At 41.3% G+C, this 25,152-nt stretch overlaps 1 protein-coding gene across 10 annotated transcripts in view; it reads left to right on the top strand.

Annotated features, from left to right (window-relative positions):
* Nucleotides 1-25,152, top strand: part of PKP4 (plakophilin 4) — a 213,563-nt gene that overhangs the window by 98,927 nt on the left and 89,484 nt on the right. For 5 of the 10 annotated variants that reach the window (XM_034786181.1, XM_034786179.1, XM_034786180.1 and 2 more), the window contains one exon: nt 9,607-9,641. In XM_034786181.1, coding sequence (XP_034642072.1) covers nt 9,607-9,641 — 35 coding nt within the window. Of the gene's footprint in view, nt 1-7,176; nt 7,247-9,606; nt 9,642-10,399; nt 10,415-12,792; nt 12,839-25,152 lie in introns of those variants that run through there. The other 5 variants (XM_034786183.1, XM_034786189.1, XM_034786188.1 and 2 more) reach the window with 3 other exon arrangements.

Here is a 25,152-nt window from a genome sequence, read left to right on the forward strand (position 1 = left end):
AGCTTGATGTGTAAGGGTGGTAACAAAATCTTCCTTGATTCAACAAGTGGGGGATGCTGAACACTTTTCCTCCCAGGCTCCAATGACTGTCGGAGTGGCCAATCTTTCTTGATGTAGTGGGAATCTCTTGCACGACTATCCCATTCGCAGAGAAAACAGCAGTACTTTGTGTATCCAGTCTGCAGACCAAGCAAGAGAGCAACAACCTTCAAATCACCACAAAGCTGCCACTGATGTTGGTCATAGTTTATGCACCTCAAAAGTTGTTTCATGTTGTCATAAGTCTCCTTCATATGGACTGCATGACCAACTGGAATTGATGGCAAAACATTGCCATTATGCAGTAAAACAGCTTTAAGACTCGTCTTCGATGAATTAATGAATGGTCTCCACTCACCTGGATCGTGAACGATGTTGAGGGCTGCCATCACACCATCGATGTTGTTGCAGGCTACAAGATCACCTTCCATGAAGAAGAATGGGACAAGAGCCTTTTGACGGTCACGGAACATGGAAACCCTAACATCACCTGCCAGGAGATTCCACTGCTGTAGTCTGGAGCCCAACAGCTCTGCCTTACTCTTGGGTAGTTCCAAATCCCTGACAAGGTCATTCAGTTCACCTTGTGTTCTGAGGTGTGGCTCAGAGGAGGAGGATGGGAGAAAATGTGGGTCCTGTGACATTGATGGTTCAGGACCAGAAGTTTCATCCTCTTCCTCTTCCTCGTCTGACTCAAGTGAGAATGATTCTGGTGCATCAGGAACCGGCAATCCTTCTCCGTGGGGTACTGGGCGTATAGCTGATGGAATGTTTGGATAATGCACAGTCCACTTTTTCTTCTTTGACACACGTTTCCCAACTGGAGGCACCATGCAGAAGTAACAATTGCTGGTATGATCTGTTGGCTTTCTCCAAATCTTTGGCACTGTAAAAGACACAGATTTCCTTTTTCTGTTCAATCGCTGGCGAAGATTTGTTGCACAAGTGTTGCAGCATATGTGTGGGGCCCACCTCTTGTCCTGATCTCCAATTTTGCAGCCAAAATAAAGGTGATAGGCTTTCTTAACCATAGTGGTTATACTGCGCTTTTGTGATGCAAAAGTCACTTCACCACAAACGTAGCAGAAGTTATCTGCACTGTTCACACAAGTACGAGGCATCTCTGCTCATTTTGGCTAAACAGAAATGTGTCCCTTTGCAAAATCAAACACTGACAAATAAGAGAGCACGACACTGTATGATTTCTAGAGCTGATATAGGGCAATTTGTTCAGCTGTGATGTAAGCTTCATTATGATTGCATCATCCATGACTTCTAGGAATAACATGATGCAATTCATATCATGTATGACGCAATACCAGCTTCAGATTGCATCATTCATTGTTTTGCCTAAAAAGCAAGTACTGTCCAAACCCAGTCATAGATTTATTCATAGATCCAGTCAAAGATGTATTTTAGTCATTTCTGGTTTAAATTAAGATCCCTTCCCTTTATAACTCACTTATCCTCTGCCATTCCCAAGTCAAGGGTCGTATATACTGACCCAATAGCATATTTTGAAAACTAGAGCCAATCAACAATTTTAAGCATCATTTTCGTTCTCAGTGACCCAGAATTAGTAAAGTTTGATTACATTTATTTCAGAAGAATTTTGGCTGTAGAGCAGTGTTTTAAATCAGGAATCAAATGCTACAAGTTAAGTTAAGGTCACATCATTTATGGTAGCTTCCAAATCTGTATTTTAGGTCTGTTTACAGGGGAATATGTCTTTTGGATTCCAAATATGTTTGAAATATAATTCTTCTTTTCTTAAATATTAAAAGCAAAACCAAATAGCAACTGTTTATATAGACACAAAAATAAGTCGTGCTTTACTGCAAAGCTGCATTACTCAATAAACCATCACTCCTTTCCAGTTGTGCTCACTTTATCAATGCTGCTGCATAAGCAAATTATTATTTTTATAGTACCTAAAAGGAGACTAAGGACTTAACAGAAACAAGCAGCAATATACAATTTCTGCTCCACAATGCCTTACCCTCACTTTTTGTAATTTAGGATTGTAACAGAGTGGAGGGGAGTCAGATGGAGGACAGGACCTACAGCAGTAAATAAATAAGTTAGCTAAACAAAGACACGCAAGTTCCTAACATTAATATGTTAATGCCAAATGGAAAATGAGAAGATTGATGGAGAGAAACAGCAATTTTCTGTTTTCTAAATTAGGCACTTATGAAAAACACTACTGAAATAGTTTGCCTTTTTTTTTATTAAATGTTCAGAAAGAATTTCAGGATGCAAATGGATTTCTCGTATGGGAAAATGTTATGTCTCTCTCCAGCCAGTGATCTGTAGGCATGCTTGTAATGTATAATTAATTGCTCCCCATGGCTATTATTTTGCAAATTTAGGCTAAGCAAAGATGCAACATCACTGGTAAAACTGTTGCATCCAGATTCAATGGATCTGGTCCTTTGGTTCCACCAATAAATGCTCATACCTTCAGATCCTGAGGTCCTAGATTCAATCCCCACAGCAATCACACCAAGAATATATTGTAGGACTGTTTTTCTCTTTATATGTATCAGACATACATATGTAACATACTCCCGTATAAAAAGGACAATGGATTCCATGATAATTGTGGTGAGATAAGGCTTTCCTAAAGTGCCATTTAAGGACTCTTAATTCATCTTTGGAAATACTTAAAATGCTGATTTCTGAAATAGTTTGTTTATTTATTTATTTATTTATTTACTTACTTATTTAACATTTATCATGCCGTAGCAGTTCCCAGCCCCATAATCCTAGGCACTCTACTAACACCGTAACCATGTGTTTACTTGTACTGTCCAAAAAACTGAAGAATAAAAAGGGCATTGAAGATCAGTTGAAAATTATTGAAGTGAAAAACATGGGTAATCTGTTTTAATAAAAAATAGAAGAAATGTAAGACCCCATTATATTGTACTTTTCATGTTTTTCAGTGGTACATTTTGATGTATATTATAGGTATCTAGAGCTGAATATATGCCATTTTATTGGGAGATGCTCTACAGCAAGAATTTGAAAGCATAAAAAGTACTATATCAGGGGTCGGCAACCTTTCAGAAGTGGTGTGCCGAGTCTTCATTTATACACTCTAATTTAAGGCTTCGTGTGCCAGTAATACATTTAAACATTTTTTAGAAGGTCTCTCTATAAGTTTATATATTATATAACCAAACTACTGTTATATGTAAAGTAAACAAGGTTTTCAAAATGTTTCATAAGCTTTATTTAAAATTAAATTAAAATGCAGATCTTATCAGTTTAGTGTGATCCTTGCCCTTGCTTTTCCTTGCTGAGTTTTCCAATGTCTGGCACATATCTGGATACTTTAAGCTGCACACAGGCTTCTGAGTGATCAGTTGTTAACCGGCTGGCAGGAGGTCAGCAGCTGGAACCCCAGATCGGCTGCTGAGGGTGAGTGGAGCTGGCGGCTGGTAGGGCTGAGCAGGGCCGGAGTCCTGGACCCCGGCTGGCAAGGGGCCAGCAGCCGGAACCCCAGAGCAACCAGGATCTCAGCCCGCTGCCAGCTTGGGGTTCCTTCACCCAGGCCAGCAGCGGGCACTGAGTGGGACCGACGGCAGGACCCCACTGGCAGGAGCCAGCAGCGGAAACCCCAGAGCGGCAGTGGGCTGAGCGGCTCAGCCTGCCACTGCATGCCATCAAAAATCGGCTCGCTTGCCAACTTTGGCACGCATGCCATAGGTTGCCGACCCCTGCACTATATTATTGAAAATGTATTCTTGTCGTAGATGTTTAACATGAAAATTAAAGGACAGATGAAGTGATATAATCATTCTTAAGTCACATAACAAATTCTGACAGTAACCCTGTATAAGCAACAAACCCAAGTCTATGTGAATATTGAGTATCTGACATAGCAAAGACATGCCCCAATGATAAAAGCCTAACCAAGGAATAAAAAAGTCTCAGACCCTATATTTGCAAGTGCATCAAAAACCATCTCTTTACCTGCTCTCCTGCAGGAAGGAAAAATCAATTTCACACATACAAAATGGGAAAAGACTGTCTAGGAAGGAGTACGGCAGAAAGGGATCTAGGGGTTATAGTGGACCACAAGCTAAATATGAGTCAACAGTGTGATGCTGTTGCAAAAAAAGCAAACATGATTCTGGGATGTATTAACAGGTGTGTTGTGAGCAAGACACGAGAAGTCATTCTTCCGCTCTACTCTGCTCTGGTTAGGCCTCAGCTGGAGTATTGTGTCCAGTTCTGGGCGCCGCATTTTAAAAAAGATGTGGAGAAATTGGAAAGGGTCCAAAGAAGAGCAACAAGAATGATTAAAGGTCTTGAGAACATGACCTATGAAGGAAGGCTGAAAGAATTGGGTTTGTTTAGTTTGGAAAAGAGAAGACTGAGAGGGGACATGATAGCAGTTTTCAGGTATCTAAAAGGGTGTCATAAGGAGGAGGGAGAGAACTTGTTCACCTTAGCCTCTAAGGATAGAACCAGAAACAATGGGTTTAAACTGCAGCAAGGGAGGTCTAGGTTGGACATTAGGAAAAAGTTCCTAACTGTCAGGGTGGTTAAACACTGGAACAAATTGCCTAGGGAGGTTGTGGAATCTCCGTCTCTGGAGATATTTAAGAGTAGGTTAGATAAATGTCTATCAGGGATGGTCTAGACAGTATTTGGTCCTGCCATGAGGGCAGGGGACTGGACTCGATGACCTCTCGAGGTCCCTTCCAGTCCTATAATCTATGAATCTATGAATCTATGAAGGTGATAAGTCACTCCTGTGCTAGGCTCCAGCCAATCCACAAGCCAAGAACTGGTCTTGCAATTCCCAGATCAGGTATATAAGCCTCACAGGAGGAGCAGCAGCTCAGTCTGCTCAGTGTCTCTCTGGGACTTGGAACTCACTCCTGCCTGATGGTGGCAATGGACTCCTTAAGCCTTAGGCTGCTCCAGTCTTGCTCTTCCTCCAGCCCTGCTCCTAGTCCTGCTCCAGCTCGTCTCTTGCTGCTGCCCTGCTCCTAGTCCTGCTCCAGCCTCACTCCAACCCCACCGGGACTCCTGAATCCAGCACTGACCACTAGGCATGACTGCTGCAGCTCTGACCACTATGACCATCTCCATCACAGTTCCTGACACTTCCAGTGAGAGCCCTGACTTCCACATGGGACCTAAACACTGTCCTCCTATAGCTTATGGAGCCTCCTTTCAAATCATTTTCAGAATACGTATACCACCTCACCATCATGGTCTTTCTTATGGCCATCATGTCAGCATGGAGAGTCAGTAAGCTCTAGGCCCTGATGGCCAACCCACCATACATGTTCTTCCATAGGAACACAGTGTGATGAAACCACACCCAATGTTCATCTCTTAAACAGTCTCCGAATTCCACCTAACAAGTATTCTTACCAAAGCTTCACTCTTCACCCGGAGAAAAGAACCTTCATGCCCTGGATGTTTCTAGGACTCTGCTCCACTATCTCAACAGGATCAAAACTTTCAGACTCTCATCCTGCCTTTCTGTAGCTTTGTCTGCCACTTCAAAAGGCCACGCTATCTTCTCTTAAAGACTCTTGAAGTGGATCATGGTATATTTCCGTCTGCAGTCAGTTGGTTCAAGTGTCTCTCTTTGTGAACAGCAAGGCTCACTCTAGCACGGCGACATCTTTAACCTGTTTCAGATATGTGCCACGCCCTGAGGTCTGTGAAACAAACATGTGGAGCAACCCATTGACCATTAAGAACTATGCCCTTGACATGGCTGCCAGGACAGATGCCAAATATGGAAGAGCAGGGCTTCAGTCTCTGACTGATACAGCTGAGAATTCTTACTCCCACCATTGGGGTGAGGGTGGGGTACTGTTTGCCGTATAGCAGAATCTACACTGACACATAATTGAAGAATGAATGGTTACTTACCCTACAATAATTGTGGTTCTTCAAGATGTTTAGTCAGTGTGGATCCCATGGCCTGCCCTCCATCTCCACTTTTCTGAGTCCTCAGCAACACAGGCGTTGAACTGTGAGGGAATTGAGGGAGGGTTATGGCTTCCCTGCCCTTTATTTCCTCCTGTGGAAGCACAGTGGACACTGCTAGCCAAAAAAGAAAGTGACTTAGGCCAGGTCTACACTAACCCCCTAATTCGAACTAAGGTACGCAACTTCAGCTACGTGAATAACGTAGCTGAAGTTCGAAGTACCTTAGTTCGAACTTACCTCGGTCCACACGCGGCAGGCAGGCTCCCCCGTCGACTCCGCGGTACTCCTCTCGTCTAGCTGGAGTACTGCAGTCGACGGCGAGCACTTCCGGGTTTGACTTATCGCGTCCAGACAAGACGCGATAAGTCGAACCCAGAAGTTCGATCGCTCGCCGCCGAACTACCGGGTAAGTGTAGACCTACCCTTAGACTTATGAGGTGTACGTATATCTCTAGTGAGATCCACACTGACTACAGCATCTCGAAGAACCACAGTTACTGTAGCGTAAGTAACATGTTTCTTCCTGGCTCATGTATCATCACCAGCAATCATACCTTTCTACCTTAACGTTTGGCAATATGAGACAAGCCATCAAAATGTGTGACGAATGACCAGTGTGTGATACCTCTGTTTTTTCATATTGCTCCATAAACAACAGATTATGTTTAAGTATAAAACCTCTTTTTAAGGATTCTTTTTAAGACTTCTCCCACTGACACAGCTACTGCCTCTCAGGGAGATAGAGTATCTACGCCAATGTGCAAATGCCCCCCATCAGCAGAGGTAGTGTCTTCACTGAAGTCCTGTAGTGGTTCAGCAGCGCCACTGCAGTGTTTTATGTGCAGACAAGCCCTTAGACTCTCACAAATCCTGGAAATGCAGAGAGCCCAGCTATCCAGGTACTCATCAGGGGGAGCAGGGGGAATCATTGTCACGAACTTGTGTATACAAAGACCCAGCTTTCTGTATTAAGCTTTTTTCACTCTCACCCATCATCACAACATGATCAGCGCCATCCCAATAAATAGGGCTGAAGTTGCTTTAATCTCCAGTAGGAAAATTAGAGATCCTGACAGGTGGGATGTATTCTGATGTTTAGGGAGATATTAAGATTATGACACTGATAGCTACAATGTCTGTCATTCTGAATAACTTCTTTATATTTCTTAGAGTTTTGATGAAGGCAAGTGTTGGAGTGTAGGCTGAGGACAATGAATGATACAGAACTCAATAAATCCAAGTGAGTGTGTACAGTAAAGAGAAAATGCATGTAGAAAGATTAGATTTCAGCATTCAATCCTGGATAACACAAACCTGTTAACTCTGCACATGTGTATTAAACTAAACTCAATCACAACTTTAATATGGATTTTCATGTTTGTTCTTATGAAAATCATTTTTACTGTTTGCACTCAAATACAGCTGTAAAGTTTAGTTTGCAGGCTAAAAGCCAGCAGGGTTGACTACAGTTTACTTGGATGACTTGTACATCTATGTGTCTAGGCACAAAGTCTACCTGAAAAACACTCTGAACTTGTGCATAACTATATGTTCATATTCAAAATTAAAATATCCTTAATTTTTATTTAAAGTGAAAGGACTCAGTTCCTTGTCTGTGGAAAAACTATTCAGGGTAATTATTTTTGAAGTGAGATAGCAGAGTACTTTTCATGAGAGTAATGGGGGTTTAGACAAATGAGTTGGAATTCGGGTAGAGATGAGAATTGCAAGCAGGGGAAGGAGTGTTTGTGAAAATAGCAGTACATTCACCCTTTCTGACAGTTAAGCTCATGCAGCAGTGGTGGTGTAAGGTGACTGATTGTCATATCTAAATTCAGGTATACCCAACCTCTTGATCCCAATTTAATTCTGGCATAATGGTGCCTTTCAGGCAACATGAAATGTCTACAAGAGCTCAGATACCCAGACTTTCAGCAGGCTATGTTGGACCACTTCTTTCTTCACAGCCTTTATAGAAAATATGGCATAGCGTAAATAAAGATGTAAAGCAAGTGAGCAGCTTGAATAAACATTTTAACCTAAACTTCTATTATTGTACCATCAAATGACTGAAAAGAATATCTGGCAATCTTCCTTCACAGATCACTCCTTAGCTGTAATCTTACATGCTAAATTTCAGTCTAATGCAATTTTTTGGCATTTTGTAAAATACTAAAAGTAAGGGTTAACACAACATTGGCTTAGCTACCCCCCAAGAAGTACAAGAAATTACGTACTGTAGATTGAGGGGCTAGCAGTAAAAAAAGGAGATATTAGCTATAGATAGAGTAGCTTTTCTTCTTCTTGAGACCTGGATTTGAATCCTGGTTTTGGTTAAACATGGTTCTAATTATAGTTCCCATTTGTGTCACAGAACACAAGTTGGCACAGTTGAGCATGAATGGCAGTATTTCTTCACAAGAGGACCAAGAAAAGTCCTGTATACACGCTTACTGTGAAAGATGATAACCAGCTAGCTTTCTCAATTCAAACTGAGTTGCTGAGATTTTGTTGCGTAATGTGGCAGAGGTGATGAGTTGTAAAGGAAAAAAGAGAGCCAATTTAGAAAGTAGCATGATGTAACATAAATATTCTGACCAGCTTTCCATTTTCCTGTTTTTCTAGAATATTGTGGAAAACTGATGTTAGGGAGAGAGTCCTTTTTGTCTTTAAGCATAAGGGTATTTTGGAATATTTTGCAATACTCTACTAAATCTATCATTTTGCATTGACTGTTTTTAAAAGATTGTCAATTGTACCCAGTGTGTGGAAATATTTTTATTTTGCATAAATTCTTCTAATGAAATACACAGATATGCTAATTTGAATTTCTCATCCAACTGCAAATGCGGTAGTATTCAAATATATATTAAAATCTGAAAATGTTAATGTGGAGCGGAGAAGAGTTTAAATGGTCATAAATAAATTCATAATGTGAAGGAATGTACAGTTGTAGAGCTATACTGATAACATACTTATCTGGTGAGACTTTATTGCACAGGTCGTGTAGATCCTTGAGCATCTAAAATTGTTTTGTCTGTCTTAACCTTCAAAAATATGCATATTCAGTTATATAACTAGTGTTTTACTTTTCATCAGTCATAATGTGCTAGACATCAAAAAACTGCTTTGGAAAATAAGTTGCATAGAATACATCCGCTAAAATTTTTCATCAGCCTTTGTTAGTTGTAATTTATTTCAATATAGTGTCCTTCGTACAGAATCTTGCAAAATGTTTTACAGCATTATATTGATGATGTCACACCTCAGGTATGCAGTGTATATAAGTCATGCACTTATCAATCCTATTGCAGATAGGTTTAAATGCCACTTTGTGTTGTGAAATACTTAGAGGCATTTCCTATGATTAATACAATAGAGTATAACTCACAATGATTCTGAATGTTAAATTGTGCAGAATAGAAAGCACGACATTAGTAACATTTACTTGAGAAACATCTGGGTTTTTTTTAGTCTTTGCTGGTTTTTGGATAGTTTCATATTAAGAAAAAATGTTTAGTTTATAAATCCAAAATAGCTCCCTTTTTAACTTTAGTGATAAGGGAAATAAATATAACTTTTTTTCCCCTTTTTCTTTAGCTCTACTGAGAAGTCATTTCCTTGGAGATCAGCAGGTACAATCTTTTTCTATGTAAACTTCATCTCACGTTTTAAAAAAGCAATTTATTTTCCTAGCATTCTCATTTACTACCTGTTCTAAAGTAAACTGAATACAGGTCTGTCTCATCTTACACGCATTTAACATGCGCGATTTCAACTTTATGCGGTCGGCCAAAACAAAACAAAAAGAGAAAAATAACAATTTTAATAGTATACCTGTAGTGCGGGCGATTTCGCCCGCCATTGAATTCAATGGAATTTTGGCTATATGCGGTTTTCGCTTTATGCGTTAACCGCGGAACGGAACCTCCGCGTAAGATGAGACATACCTGTATTAACTTTTATAGCACAAATACTATGTATCTGTTGAAAGCATCTTGTGCAAAGTAGTGTTTTTTTTATATACTTTTGTTTACACTTGTGTGTTACCTTTTATTTTTGTAAAGTATATTCCAATTAGAGTATATTTATAATTTTGTGTCTGTATGGTAGTTTCTTGTGCCTTTGAATTTTCTTGAGAGAAAAGTGAAACCATAAGAGAAGCTTTTTTTGTATATTGGGTCTTGTCTGCAATTATTCCATTATGTACTATAGAGATTTACTCTTCATAGCTGATGATGTCTGTGACAATTATACCATGATGTCTAAGTTTGAAGATTGTTTGTTTGTTTTTCTTTTTGCAGCTCCTCCCCGTTTAGGCAAAGGCAAAGTTGTCAAAACAATCTTTTTTTTTTTCTATTCACTTTCTTCAGTGCATATGGCAGCTTCCCTTCCTAAAACAAGGAAGGTTAGTCCTGTGGTGTGTTGTATTCTACTTCTTATCAATCTTAGACAGTGAATGTGGATGGAAATCTTCATAGATTTTAAAATCAAAAGATTATAGATTATAACAGGGGTGGGCAAACTTTTTGGCCTGATGGCCACATCGGGTTTCTGAAATTGTATGGAGGGCCGGTTAGGGGAGGCCGTACCTCCCCAAACAGCCAGGCATGGCCTGGCCCCCGACCCCTATGCGATCCCCCCCCTACTTCTAGCCTCCTGGCAGCCCCCCCGGGACTCCTGCCCCATCCAACCCCCCCATTTCCTGATGGCCTCCCAGGCCCCCCACCCCATCCAACCCCCCTCTCCTTCCTGACTGCCCCCCCGGGATCCCTGCCCCATCCAACCACCTGTTCTCTCTGACCGCCCCCGGACCCCCTACCCCTAAGTGCCCCCCGCCGCCCCATCCAACCCCCCACTTCTCCCCCGGGACCCCTGCCCCATCCAACCACCCCTTCTCCCTGACCGCCCCCGACCCCCTACCCCTAAGTGCCCTAACTGCCCCCCGCTGCCCCATCCAACCCGCCTCTCCTTCTGGACTGCCCCTCTTCCCCTGGGGACCCCTGCCTGACCATCCCCCCAAACTGCCCTGTCCTCTATCCAACCCCCCGCTCCCTGCCCCCTTACCGCACTGCCTGGAGCACTGGTGGCTGGCGGCGCGGCTGCACCAGGTCAGGCAGCCATGCAGCACAGAGCACCTGGTTAGGCCAGGCTGTGCAGCTGCGCTGCCCCAGGAGCTCGCTGCTCCACTGCCCAGAGCATTGTGCCAGCGGCAGAGCGAGCTGAGACTGTGGGGGAGGGGGAACAGGAGAGGAGGGGCTGGGGGCTAGCCTCCTGGCTAGGAGCTCAGGGGCCGGACAGGACGGTCCTGTGGGCCAGATGTGGCCTGCGGGCTGTAGTTTGCCCACCTCTGGATTATAATGATTGAATCTGACCTCCTGCATAAAACAGCCAATAACATTTCAATCAATAATTCCTCCATCAAACTCAGTAATTTGTCACTGAAGAGGCAGTCCCTGCCCTGAAGAGTTCACAATCTAAATAGACAAGACAGAGTGGGAAAAGAAATGTGCACAAAAGATTTAATTGCCTGAGGACAGTGCCAAAGCCAGGGACAGAACCCACAGTCCAATCCAGTGCCCTTTGCACTAGTTCATGCTGCCTCTAATTACAGGTTTATATCTTAAGCACAGTTGTTGGTGAAATAAAATTCCAATTATAGTTTCAGATAGACATTGGTGCCAGTTTAATAACTGACTCACTGCATTTTTTTTTAAGAACCACTTCTGTAGATCAGGGACTCCTTTACTTCCTATAAGACATGAAAGTAGACCCACCCTTTTCCAGTTTCTGCTGTAGAAAGAATCCAGTTTTAGAAATTTGATTATTTATTCAGGCTACGTCATAGTTAGATAAACTGCACTTCAGAGTTCTTTTAGTCTCTCTCAAGTGCACCCTGTTGGGTAACAGGCCTGGCTTCCTGCACATCAGTCTGGGTGGAACCCCAGGTCCAGCCACTCAAGCTGAATCTCTAGGCTGCAGTCCCTCTGTTTTTCAGCCATGTTAACACAAAAGGCCCAGCTGAGTTTGGCACCTATACGAGTTTCCCCTCATGAGCCTGTGACAGTATAAATGTGCAGTGACACAAACAGCTCTTCAAAACAGGGCATTATTTATTCCTTTACCTAAAGGTATGTAGAACGCAAAAAGGTAAAACCAATAATGTATCTGTACGCCTATTCCCGTCACCTAACCCTTAAACTTTCCTTGTAAACTTTGGTATGTTCCATCTAGTGCAGTTACCTCCATCTCTGGGTTGGAATAAACAGTTTGTCCTGCCTGTCTCTGTTTCTCCTTGCTTGTCTGTAAGATCTCACTAACATGCCCTGGGTGCCCCCTTCTTCTTAAGACCAGCATCTTTAAAGTTTTAGGTTTCAGAGTAGCAGCCGTGTTATTGTATATCCGCAAAAAGAACAGGAGTACTTATGGCACCTTAGAGACTAACAAATTTATTTGAGCATAAGTTTTCGTGGGCTACAGCCCACTTCTTCGGATGCATAGAATGGAACATATGCATCCGAAGAAGTGGGCTGTAGCCCACGAAAGCGTATGCTCAAATAAATTTGTTAGTCTCTAAGGTGCCATAAGTACTCCTGTTCTTTTTTTAAAGTTTTAGTATACCCTTTGATCCTGGGGAAAAATACAACACACTAGACTGGAGCCAGGCACAGGGTATTCCCCCCCATTAACGGTTTCCTCATTGTTTCCCAAAGGACTCTTGGTACACCTTATCATAGCCCCTTATCATTGCTATTGTTTCATTTCCTGTTGGTTTCTCCCTTACAGCCTCCTTCATTTGAATACTGCATTCAGGCATGATAATAGCGCACAGGTAATCTGAGGGGCGTATGATATTTATAAAAAAAAAAAAATACTTGGTGTAACTGCCTCATTCTCCTCAGGCTAATTTGTAATTATGGCCACCGTATATCCTTTGAACTCAGCCTACCTTTCCTCCCAACATCTTGCATTATGATGTGGTTGAATTTACATTTGATGATATGTAATTGGTGAGATAGTAATTCATTTGGCTAAAGGTAATTTACAGTGCCCATCTTGAACCATAAAATTATTTCAGTATATTTACAGTAAAAGTGCCTAGACTTTGATTAAATATGCCTGATTCTTCTTCGAGTGATTGCTTATGTCAATTCCAAATAGGTGTGTGTGCACCGCGTGCACGATTGTCAGAAGGATTTTCTCCTAGCGGTACCTGGCGGGTCGGCTGTGGAGCCCCCTGGAGTGGCGCCTTCATGGCCATCTATATAGGTCCCTACTGACCCGCCGTCTCTTCAGTTCCTTCTTACCACCTGTGGTGGTCGTTGGAGCAGCTCTCTCTTCCGTTAGCAAGCAATTCCCTAGAGCAGGGGTCCCCAACGCTGTGCCCACGGGTGCCATGGCACCCGCCAGGGCGTCTAAGTGCGCCCGCGTACTGGCCGGCGGATGAGAAACTGCTGAAATGCCACAGAGAAGCAGCGTCATCCAGAGACGTCGCCACCGAAATGCCGCCGATTTTCGGCGGCATTTCGGCAGCAACGCCTCTGGATGACGCTGCTTGTCAGCAGCATTTTGGCGGTGACGCCTATTGACGTTGCCGCTTGTCGTTGGCATTTTGGCAGATGCTGGTCCACCGCCACGATCCAGACGAAAAAGGTTAGGGACCACTGCCCTAGAGGTTGGTGCCGCACAAGAAAAAGAGGGCTGACAGGGTGCGCTCTCCTACTAGAGCAGTGGAGCATACAGGCACCAGTGGGGGTGCGTCCTGCGTCAGGACACTCAACCTTGGGTCCGCCTGGACCAGCACCATCGACTCTGGCCTCTCGGGCAGGTCCTTTGAGTCCGGCCCCAGTGGACTCCCTGGTGCGGGAAGTTTTGGAGGAGGACTTGGATGCTCCCTCCACAGTGGACACTTTCGAGGCAGCCAGGGAACTGATTACTATGACGGCACAGTCCCCTGCTCCACCGGCCTGTGTGCCAGCACCAGTTTGGCATAGGGGCAAGCCTACTATGATGCAGCGCCGATCACCTTCGCCAAGGTACTGCTCCCTGGTTTAACTTTTTAGTAAACCCAGGAGGCAAGCCTAGCAGTCTTGTTAATCAAGGTGCACCTGGCTGCTATTTCTCTTTCCACCCGGGTGCAGCAGGGCAGTCCGTATTTGCTAACCCTACGGTTGGATGCTTCCTTAAAGGGCTAGACAGGCTGTACCCCTAGGTGCAGCAACTGGTCCCTCCATGAGACCTTAACCTGGTCCTGTCAAGGCTGACTGGGGGGCCCCCTTTTGAACCTCTAGCAACTTGGTCTCTGCTTTACCTCTCTTAGAAAGTGGCATTTCTCGTGGTTATAACTTCAGCCAGAAGTGTCTGAGCTCAAAGCTTTAATGTCTGAGCCATCTTATACAGTGTTTTATAAGGACAAGGTGCAGTTGCGGCCGCACCCAGCCTTTCTACCTAAAGTAGTCTCACAATTTCATGCAAATCAGGACATCTTCCTACCAGTGTTGTTCCCAAATCCTCATGCTAATGACAGGGAATGCATGCTCCTTTCCCTAGATGTTAGACAGGCACTGGCTTTTTACATTGAGTGGAGGAAGCCATTTAGGAAGTTGACGCAACTCTTCATCGCCATTGCTGAAAAAATGGAAGGTCTGCCAATCTCATCCCAACAAATCTCTTTTTGAATCACAGCCTGTATTAGGACATGCTATGACTGGCAAAAATACCAGCTCCAGCATTGACAGCACACTCCACAAGAGCGCGAGCTTCATCTGCTGCGTTCCTAGCGGAGGTCCCCATTCAGGATATCTGCAGGGTGTCAACCTGATAGTCTATTCACACCTTTACATCGTGGTACGCCATCACACAGCAGGCTAGAGACGATGCCTCATTTGGTAGAGCAGTGCTGCAATCTGCAACTTGGTGAACGCCGACCCCTCCTCTGAGTACTGCTTGGGAGTCACCTACTTGGAATTGACATGCACAATCACTAGAAGAAGAAAAAATGGCTACCTACCTTTCGTAACTGTTGTTCTTCGAGATGTGTTGCTCATGTCCATTCCAAGACCCACCTGCCTCCCCTCTGTCAGAGTATCTGGCAAGAAGAAACTGAAGAGGCGGTGCGTCGGCAGGGACCTATATACATAGCCATGAAGGCACCACTCCAGGGGGCTCCACAACCAACCCGACGGGTACCACTAGGGGAAAAACCTTCTGACGATAGTGCACACGGTGCGCACATACTTACATGGAATTGACACGAGCAACACCTCTAGAAAAACAACAGTTACGGAACATAGGTAACATTTTTTTTTGTCTATATAAATAGTAATAATTGAATATGCTTCCATATTTTTCTAATCTTCCTTGCAATAAACTCAGTCTTGTGTGTGTGACATTAAGATAACCATGGTGACAAATGTAATGCCAGAAGTGTGAAATCAAGATTTTATTGCGTAATTTAAAGGTAAATTGACTCTGGTTTGTTTTTCCTTACTGTGATAGGTTTTCAGGAAGCAATTTACCAATGGGACATACCTAGACAATGATTTCAAAAACAGTTTCCTGCCACAAGATCATTTCAGAGAATATACTAGAGAACATATGTTGTTTTCTGTTTTTTTCCTTTGCATGAAGATAGGAAAAAATAAAGACCTTTGCCTCCTGGGTTTACTAAAGAAAGTTAAACCAGACATTGAGACATCACAGAATGTAATTTCTTATGAAGTGAACAAAGTAACCTTTTCCCCTCCTTTGGCTTATACTTCATTATAAGACCCTCAGACTTTCCTTTTGTTTATGCCCTTTCTCAGGTTGGGTGCTAATAAGCAAGTCATAAAATGAGGAAAATGGGCTTTACTTTTTCTCACAGTGCTTCTCACAAGATGTGTCCCTCTCAACTCTGAATTAAAATTGTGGTCTTTTCCCTCTTTTTTCCTTTTATAGATTAGATTTAAAATCTTAGTATTTACACCACTGTAATTAGTTTAAACTGTAGTCCTGGTAATCAGTTTGTCTGCCTAGGTGATTTGTGGAAGGCATATAATATTAAAAACAAACCAAAAAACAAAGCTGATACTCGCTACAGCCTAGGTTTTTGTTTTTTTCAATTACTTTTATGGAACAGGGAAGTGCTTATGGGCATTCTTAGAACACTTTCTACAGGATGGAACATGGAAATGCTTATGGGCATTCTTAGAACACTTTCTACAGGATAGCAAATAAGTTTCTAACCTTGTTATACTCAGTACATCAGAATCCAACTTTTAGTGACTTCTGTGGTCTGGCAAGAAGTTAGATGTGGTTTTATATGAGCATTCCTATATATCTCCCCCAATTTAAGGAGGGGATGAGGGAGATGAGATAAGTGAAAAGCTGAATTTACGAGAAGTTTTAATTGGAGGAAGATTTAATTTTTGTTCTGAAAGCATTTTAAAGTCATCAGAAATTTAACTTTTCCTTCTCTTATTCCCTTTCATATTTTCTGTTGTTAACTTTTTATCCCATTTTGCTTGTTTATCTAATGTTCCAGTATCTCTCCATAGCTGAAAAAGGAGATGTCACTTGATAGGTTTCATTCTTCTTTGTCCTGTCCTCATCTCCTCCTCTGTGTTCCACACAAACACACACATGCACATCTTAGTTGTCTCTTTGCCTCCTCAATTTTCTCATATAGCAAATTTCTTCTCAGTCATTGTTTGTCTCCATGACTTCCCTTAAAGCAGTTCTGCCCTAGTTTTTCTTCTATCTTTTTCTATTTTTCTAATCCCTCAAATCTCCTTCCATTTGTATATTTCTTTCCATCTTTCTGACTTTTTCTCTTCCTCCATGTCCCCGGAGTGAGGGTTGCACTTATCAAAGTGGTGTATCCACAGCAGTAATAGCTGGAGCATCAGAGAGACTCTAAGTGACCCTTACTTCTATGCCTTGTGCAGGAGCCTAGAAGTACAGAGCTTCTGCTGCATGCGATTCCCCTATTATGCTCAATTTAAAATCTCACTGAAGCTGACTCAGGAGGATGCCCGCATCCTTCTATATTGTGTTGCTGATATTGTTTGTTAAATGGGGATCATCGAGAGCAGTGGTCCCCAAACTGTGGGGTGCGCGCCCCTCTCCCACCCCCCCCCCCGAGGAGGGAGGGAGGCATGGAGGAATGTTCTGGGGGAGGGGCGGCAGGGCGGAGCTCTGCTCTGGCCCTGTCTCTTCCCGACCACAGGCGCAGCTCCAGCATCGACCACCAGTTCCCGGCCCCACTCCCAGCTGCGGTTCTGCACCTGGCCACGGCCCCAACCATGACTTCACTCCTTACCGCGGCCCCAGCCCTGCTCCTGGCCCCAGCCATGGCCCTGCTCCCAGCCACAGCCCTGGCTCCTGACCACGGCTCTCAAGAGGGGCACGACTGAAAAAGTTTGTGGACCACTGATCTAGAGCAATTGCTGAGCCTGAGTACTAATGAAATAATATATATTACAACAAATTGTATCATTTACTTATAATGTAAATTGATGTAAAAGTCTTATTTAACATTGTTTACCTTTAAATTGAAGCAGTAATAGCACTATGATAGATTGTGCTTACTTATATTTTTACTATTAAGCTTTATTTTGAAGATTTGTCAGCACAGGATGCTTTACAAACCAAGACCTGGAAAAAAAATACTGAAGTTAAAGATAAATGAGAACACCACCTTAAATCATTTTTTCTTTTTTCCTCTGAAGTTAGTAATTTACTACAGAGAAAGACATCAGCACATGATAAGATGTGAACTTAAATGAAAGTTCTTTATGCACCAGTACCACTGTACAGAATTTATAACAGAGATATAACATGAAGTATGTTGTTTTGCAGATGCTCATAAATACAATATTAGATCAGCAATCATGTATAGAAAGCTATTGAGGGGTTTGGTTCTCATGATTTATGGTAACACAAAAAGCTAGAGAGGGAAAAAAACATTTTATTGTGCATTCTTGCCAACACCCAGAACTCCTTTCAAAGCCTTACGGATCTTCCAGTTTTTATCACAACTGTCAGTATTTTCTAGGTGAGGAATGTGGGACTGGTGCTAAGTGTTGAGTCTGATCCCCATCATAGTAATGCCTGTGTATCAGTGCACAAGCCATTTTGATTCCCTCTTCATTCTTCCTCTGTGTCTCCTCAAATAGTGAAGGTTATTGTTGTCAATTGAAATTGATCTAGTACAGTCCATTGATATTATATAGATGGCATCCCTTGTTTTGTTCTGAGACAAAAAGAAAATAAAATTAAAGATTAAAATGGTTGTTAGAGACAAATGTACAATAATTTAAATGTAGCGTTCTATCCATGGAAACTTATTACTCAAGGCTGTTAATAATATTGATCTCTCATAATCAGTCATCCAGACAATGTTGAAAGAGCTGTAGGAGGGAGACATTTCAACATCCATATATTATCCTATATTCTGTGCAACATTCATGTTGAAATGATTAGATGTAATAGCACTTCATGTCAATTCTACTTATAACATGGTCATAATAGTTGCTATAGTGAATTGATTGCAATGTTTCTGACCTAAAAATGTTCTTCCATCAAGTAATTGTGTTGATTGACTAACCAATCCTATGAATTTGTCAGCAGTTAGTAGGAAATGTTAATTGTTTTTTAATCTATAATTTGAAAGATATTGAACACCTCCTGCTCATAGAGGCAAATTAGGGAGTACAGTTTGTAATGTGGATTTTCTTTTACGGTTGCTTGCACAATTATTGAGGCATTTGATATTTTGTTTAGCTCTATATGCCAGTAAAACTCAACGTATTTCTTTTTTGCTTCATAAGTTTAGGCACAAATAACTGTGCTTGTGTTTTAGAGCTGTCATTTGAAGCGCGTTGTAATAGCAGTTGCTTTCATACCTCATCTGTTTTTCATCCTGAGTACCACCAGTTTACCTGGTTAGTCCTTTACCAGGGTTTGGGAGAAGTTTCATTATCTTTAGCTGTCACATAAAATTTTGATTTTTTTTTAAAGCAAATTAAAATATTCTAGCACTCCCTCCTTGTCTCTCCCATCTCAGTCTCCAGGCCCAAACTTTGGCTTACTCCAGAGATTTACTTCTTATCAATGCTCCTGTGCTAGTAAATACCTCTGAAAGAAAATCTTTTGACCAGGTGGACTTTCTGAACTACTAACTTTTTCTCTCCTGTAGTTCTGCTATATTCCTTGCTAAAGAGCATTTATCCAGACTTAGAGTCCCCTGTCCACAATCCTAGCCTCTTACTAGGTACCACATTCTTAAAACTCTTACCTGACCTCTGCTTCTCGGGGCTCTATCTCTGGTTCCCCTGTCTGGGTGATCTCACACAGTTATGTCTCACCTATCATTTCTACACTGATTACTGACATTTCTGTTTCTCTCCATCCTAATGCACCTCTATTTTTCATCAACGTTAACATGACACTTAATCTTTCCTCCAAAATCCCACTCATTTCTCCATTTTCTGTTGCAGTTGAACACACATAAACATTGTCCCTGTATCCTAAGACCATAAACTAGAGGTCACCTTCAATTTGTCTTGCACATCTAGGTTATGTTGAGAACTTGCATTTTTTCCCCTATAGTATTTCTAAGATCTCTTTCTTTCTGTGCTGCCAGGCAAAACTCTCATCTGAGCGTTTATCTCTTGTCATGATTACTGTACCTGCTTCCTCTTCAGCCTCTTTGAGACTTGTATTGGCCCCTTCAAATTATTCAGAACGCAGCTACTGAGCCCATCCTCTTCATCCATTGCTCTGACAGCACCTGTTCCACTGAATTCCTCCACTGACCTATCCTGATTCACGACATTAATTTCTATTTCCTTCAAGACCCTTCAAATTGTGCTCTACCACTTGTCTTGCATTGCTTTTTATAACATATTTCCCCACTTCCTTGTCTTTTCCAGCCTTGTCTGCCCTTTTGTCAGCTACACGTGCATTTGCACACACACTCCTTTTCATGCAGTCTTCTGCAGTTCTTTTTAGGAATGGGAAGATCTCCCTGTACTCATCTCTAAGATCACTACATTATCGTCCCTTCCAATTGTCATCTCAATATCCACCTCTGATGTGACATTTACAAGAAATCAATAAATTAATGATAGCTTAGTTGAGGAGCAAATGGGCATATTTTCTCTGTTTATAATTTGTGTGTGTGTGTGTGTGTGTGTGTAGAACTGTATCCTTCGCTTTCCCATCTTTATGCCCCTTATCTTAAATCATAAGCTCTTCATGGCAGCGAACAGCGACTTTGTTTGTCCAGTACCCCAATCCTTGAGATGCTATTGCAATATAAATATTTAATAATAAAATAACAAATTATGACCTCATGCTAGGTGTGAGAAGGGGAGATATACACTGCTGCATTTGGCAAAATTAACATGAATTTTTCCCACAGTGGTTAATCCTGTATTTTCATTGGCTTTCTTAGCAATCCTCATGGAAATACCTTTCACAAAACCAATCTTCAATAAAGTAGACAGTCTGATAATAGCACAGAAAAAAGTGGTGCTTCAGACATGGCACCAAGATGGTCAGGTCTTTCCAACCAAGAATCTAGCTACTGCAGTAAAATAGGCAGGACGGGTCCTTGTCTCATAAGTATGCAGCTTCTGTAGTAATACCGGTATCCAGTTGGAGATTATTCTTTGAATAATGGCTTTCTGTTTTGTGTTCTTATTTGAAGTTTATACATTTTTAACAAATTACAATACGAGACAAAATAAAGTGATAAAATAGCATGTCGAAATGCCTTAAAGATTTTACCAGGATATCTTTTAAAAAAAACAAAAACAAAGATCAAATATCACCTACTGTATTTCCAAATAACCTGTAGCCTTACAAGGCATAGGTCCAAATCTATATATATTTTCAGAATATTCATGGGATCCTAAAATGGCCTTTTCAGATATAGTCTTCAGTTATGGCTTGGGATGCCAGAAGTAAGAGAAACAAGATTACTGAAGTACTGAACAAACAAATTAATTTAAAAATGTAATGGCACTGGCAATATAGCCGGCATTATGCACTTAGCCAAAGTCAGGGTTTTTGATTTTGAGATTATTTTCTTGGGGAGGATCTTGTAAAGGATACTAGGGGTAACCCACAGTGTTTGAAAAATGCCAAGAGTTTTTCTTTTGTTTTATTTTATTTTAAATTTTTTACTAGAGAGCCAACATTGATGGTTTAATATTCCTTTTTCAGGCTGATAGCTCTAATAAATCAGCACCCCTTTAATGCTATGTATTTAATGTAGTTCTTGGAAAGAGCCTAAGTCATGCTACATTAAAATGAATGAACCATCTTCAAAATAGTTGAGCAGTCTACATTGCTGAGAAAAGTTAATACTTTTATTTCACTATCAAACCCTTTAACACTTTATGACCAGCCTGTTATTTTGTAATGTATGCCATTACAGTAAATGTTTGAAATATCCTTATCTTTTAAAGAATTGATGGTGAATTGAAAGGGTAGGTTTAAAAATAGCAACTATTAGACTTTTATCTTCAAGATTCAAATTGGAACTCTTTGAAGATGTAAACAACTACATGCATTTCTTTTGAAAAGAGTGAAAATCAAATTGCCTCCACCTTTGTTCTGTTACATTGAATAGAAACCTACTGTATGTGAATCCACATTTCTACAAAGTGTCAACATTATCATAATGTTGTGACTTTCATCACTTTATTTTCAATTTATCTGAAAAATTCTTGAAAGAAAAACCAGTTTTGATTCCACAAGATCACATTCTGGAATCCATTATCACATAATCATATGAAACATAATTTCCTTTGATACTTGTTGAGAGAGATGACTCTTTATGGTTCCTTTTATTAGAACTGAAGAATTTTTAAGCAATGAGAACATTTATTTTAAAATACCTTTTCTAAATCATAGGAATTGCCATGTCACACCTGATCCTTTGTCCATTTAGTCAGATATCTGGTCTCTGACAGTGTCTGTATTAGATACTTAAGAGCAAAATGTTTAAAAACCCCAATTCTCTCAATTAGAGAATAACATGCCAATATGGGAAATTTTGTCTTAATCCCCACAGAGGTTGGTTCATGCCCTGATAGATGAAGGTTTTTATCGCTCCATCACTGTGTTTTTTAAAATATCCAACATTTCTTTGAATGAATCCTACTATGCTCATGGCCTCAATGATAGCTTGTGACTATGAGTTCCACAGATTAATTAATTATGTTAAAAACCAATAAAAGTTTTTTTTAAATATGTTGCCATTCATTGAAATGGAAAGTCCCCTAGTTCTTGTGTTATGAGACAGTGTAAATAGGAGAGCCCAATTTACTTTCATCAAGTATAATATGGTCACTTCTTTAATCTACTTTCTAAACCAGGGGTTCTCAAACTTCATTGCACCGTGATACCCTTCTGACAACAAAAATTATTACATGACCTTTGGAGGGGGGATCAAAGCCTGAGCCCACTCAAGCCTCATCGCCCCAGGGAAGGTTGGAGGGTCCAAAGCCCAAACCCCACTGCCCCTGGCGGGAGGGGGAAGGGAGACCAAAGCCGAAGCCAAAAGGCCCAGGGCTTGGGCTTCGGTCCCAGACAGTGGGGCTCGGGCTTTGGCTTTAGCCCCAGGACCCAGAAAGTCTAAGGAAACCCTGGCAACCCCATTAAAATGGGGTTGGGACCCACTTTGAGGTCCAGTCCCAGAGTTTGAGAGCCCCTGTTCTAAACTGATCATTTTCATTGCCCATTTGGGGACCACTTCTATTTCTGCTATATCTTTCTGAGGCCAGGTAAACAGAACTTGACACAATATTCTAGTTGAGGAAGCATCACTGACAAAATATGTTCATTGTTACTTTTTTATCCCATTCTTTATATGTCCTAAGATTTTTTTTTTCTCTTTTGACCAAGGAGGAGCACTGAGCAGAAGTCCACATGACACACAGGTCTTTTTTTTTTCTGAGTGATTACAGTTAATGTAGGAGCCTTCATTGTGCATGAGTGTTAGGAATACTGTGAACTAATGTGCATTGCCTTGCATTGGATCGCCCTGAATTTCGTCAACCATAGTGATGATAACTGACTATTTCTAAATATTCTGTTTTGTCTCTAATCCATATTCTAATCAATAACAGTACTTTCTCACCCATAATTAACTAATTTTTCTTAATGGCTTCTTAAGACAGTCAATTTTTTTTTTGAAAGTCAAAATAACTTATAACAAAGTTATTCACTTTAAAATTCTAGATAGTTAAAAAATGGTAGATTAGAGAGAAGCACAAATTTCCTTCACAGAAGCCCAGCTGGTTTGTCCATATCATCTCTTCGTCTATGTGTATTATAATTCTATTTTTAATTTTTTTAAATGAAATTTACTTGATACTGAAATAACACTCATTCGTGTCATTTCCAGAATCACTCTAGCACCTTTATAAAATTCAATTACAAAGTTTGCTGCTCTCTAACCTCTGGTATAGAAGCCAATTTTAAGGCGATTCCTTATTATTATTAGCAATTCAACCACTTCATTCTTAAATTACTTCAGAACTCTTGGGTACATACTATCCAGCCCTCAGAAATGGTTGTTCTTTACCAGAGTGTTCTAGCATCATCTCTTTTAATATCCCCATTTCTGAAATTATCTCAGCTTTATTATCTGAAATGAATAAGTCCAGGTTAGGTGTCTCCCAAACATCCTCCACTCTGAAGACTGATGCAATTAAATAATTTTACTTCTCTGCATTGTTATTACCCTTGTCAATTGCTCATTTTTTTTCCTGGTAGTTCAGTCAACTTATCAATTCTTTCATAAGTTGCTTGCTTCTGAAGTACTTAAAAAAAATTCTTTGTTTTATTCTCTTCAGCTATTTGCTTTATATATACCTTTTTGACTGGATTTCCATTTTCTCAGGGATACCAATTTGACTTAAATAATCTCTTGAACCTTGCAGTTTAACCATACTGGTTATTTCCTTGGCTTCCTACATCTTCTTTTGGGGCTTGATACTGCAAGGTACTGAATACTCTGGCCCCAGTCCAGCAAAACATTTAAGTATATGGTGACTACACACATGCTTAAATTAAAGTTAATGGAATCAGGGCCGGCTCTAGGTTTTTTGCTGCCCCTGAAATTGTGCTGCCCCAAGCATGTGCTTGGTTTTCTGGTGCCTAGAGCTGGCCCTGAATGGAGTAAAGGAATCTCAGCTCCAAACATTTAGATCTGCAATACTGAGTTCATATGATAGCATTGCCTTCTCAAATATTCCTGAAGTTCAGTGGGCACTGGGTCTCAGATCCCATAAATGTGAATGTACAGGGACATTTCCTTCACAGAAGCCAGAACTAGTTATTTATGTCTATTGCAACTGGCTCCAGTCCCCCTTTGGCCAGTCACTAGTATGTAGTAAGTGAACACAAATATGCTTGTGCTTCTAAGCTAGCTGGATCTGGGTAGAGTCTAATCACTGGTTTGTAGCTCTTGTCTCTCTAGGCCACACTCCCAGGCACAGGTTTCTTGTGTGAGCCCTTTGAAATGTGGGATGCCACAGTCCAGCTGCTCTAGTCCCTAAATGCAGTTCCTCAGACCTCACAATACCCCTAGTTGCTTACACCCACTCCCTTAAAGTTCTACCTAGCTGGCTCCTAATTTAACCTCTTTGGGAACAATGGGACATGTGTGCAAGGAACACAGGCCTAGCAAAGGAATTTCTTAACTACAGTCACTTTACTCTTAAGCACTAGAGAGTTACAGATCTTTGCAAAATAATAAAAGTCCTGAGCTCCAACCACTGCCTGACCCGGGCTCCTAAGACTGATCTCCCCCTTCTTTGAATCTGCATTCTTGTTAGAATTACTGGCTAGGCATAATTCTTCCTGCCTACCTTCTGTCTCTCCAGCCCAGTCATCTTGCATGTGGCAATGGATTTGTCTTCCACCCTTCTGCCCCAAGAAGCACTTTTTCCTTAAATATAGTCTCCAGGTCGAGGAAACTACAGCCCCTTCTCTCAGTCAGGCTTGTGTGTAGGGAGTAGATTGTTTCATGGTTATGGGTAATTGAAGGACAATCAGAGTCAGTGCCCTCAGTTATTGTCTTGATGATGACTTCTGAGATCATCCTTCAAGGAGATGTCAAGCATCTTTCTTGGGCATGGTGGCTTT

Source organism: Trachemys scripta, chromosome 11 (assembly GCF_013100865.1).
Source record: "Trachemys scripta elegans isolate TJP31775 chromosome 11, CAS_Tse_1.0, whole genome shotgun sequence".
Lineage (NCBI taxonomy): Eukaryota > Metazoa > Chordata > Testudines > Emydidae > Trachemys > Trachemys scripta.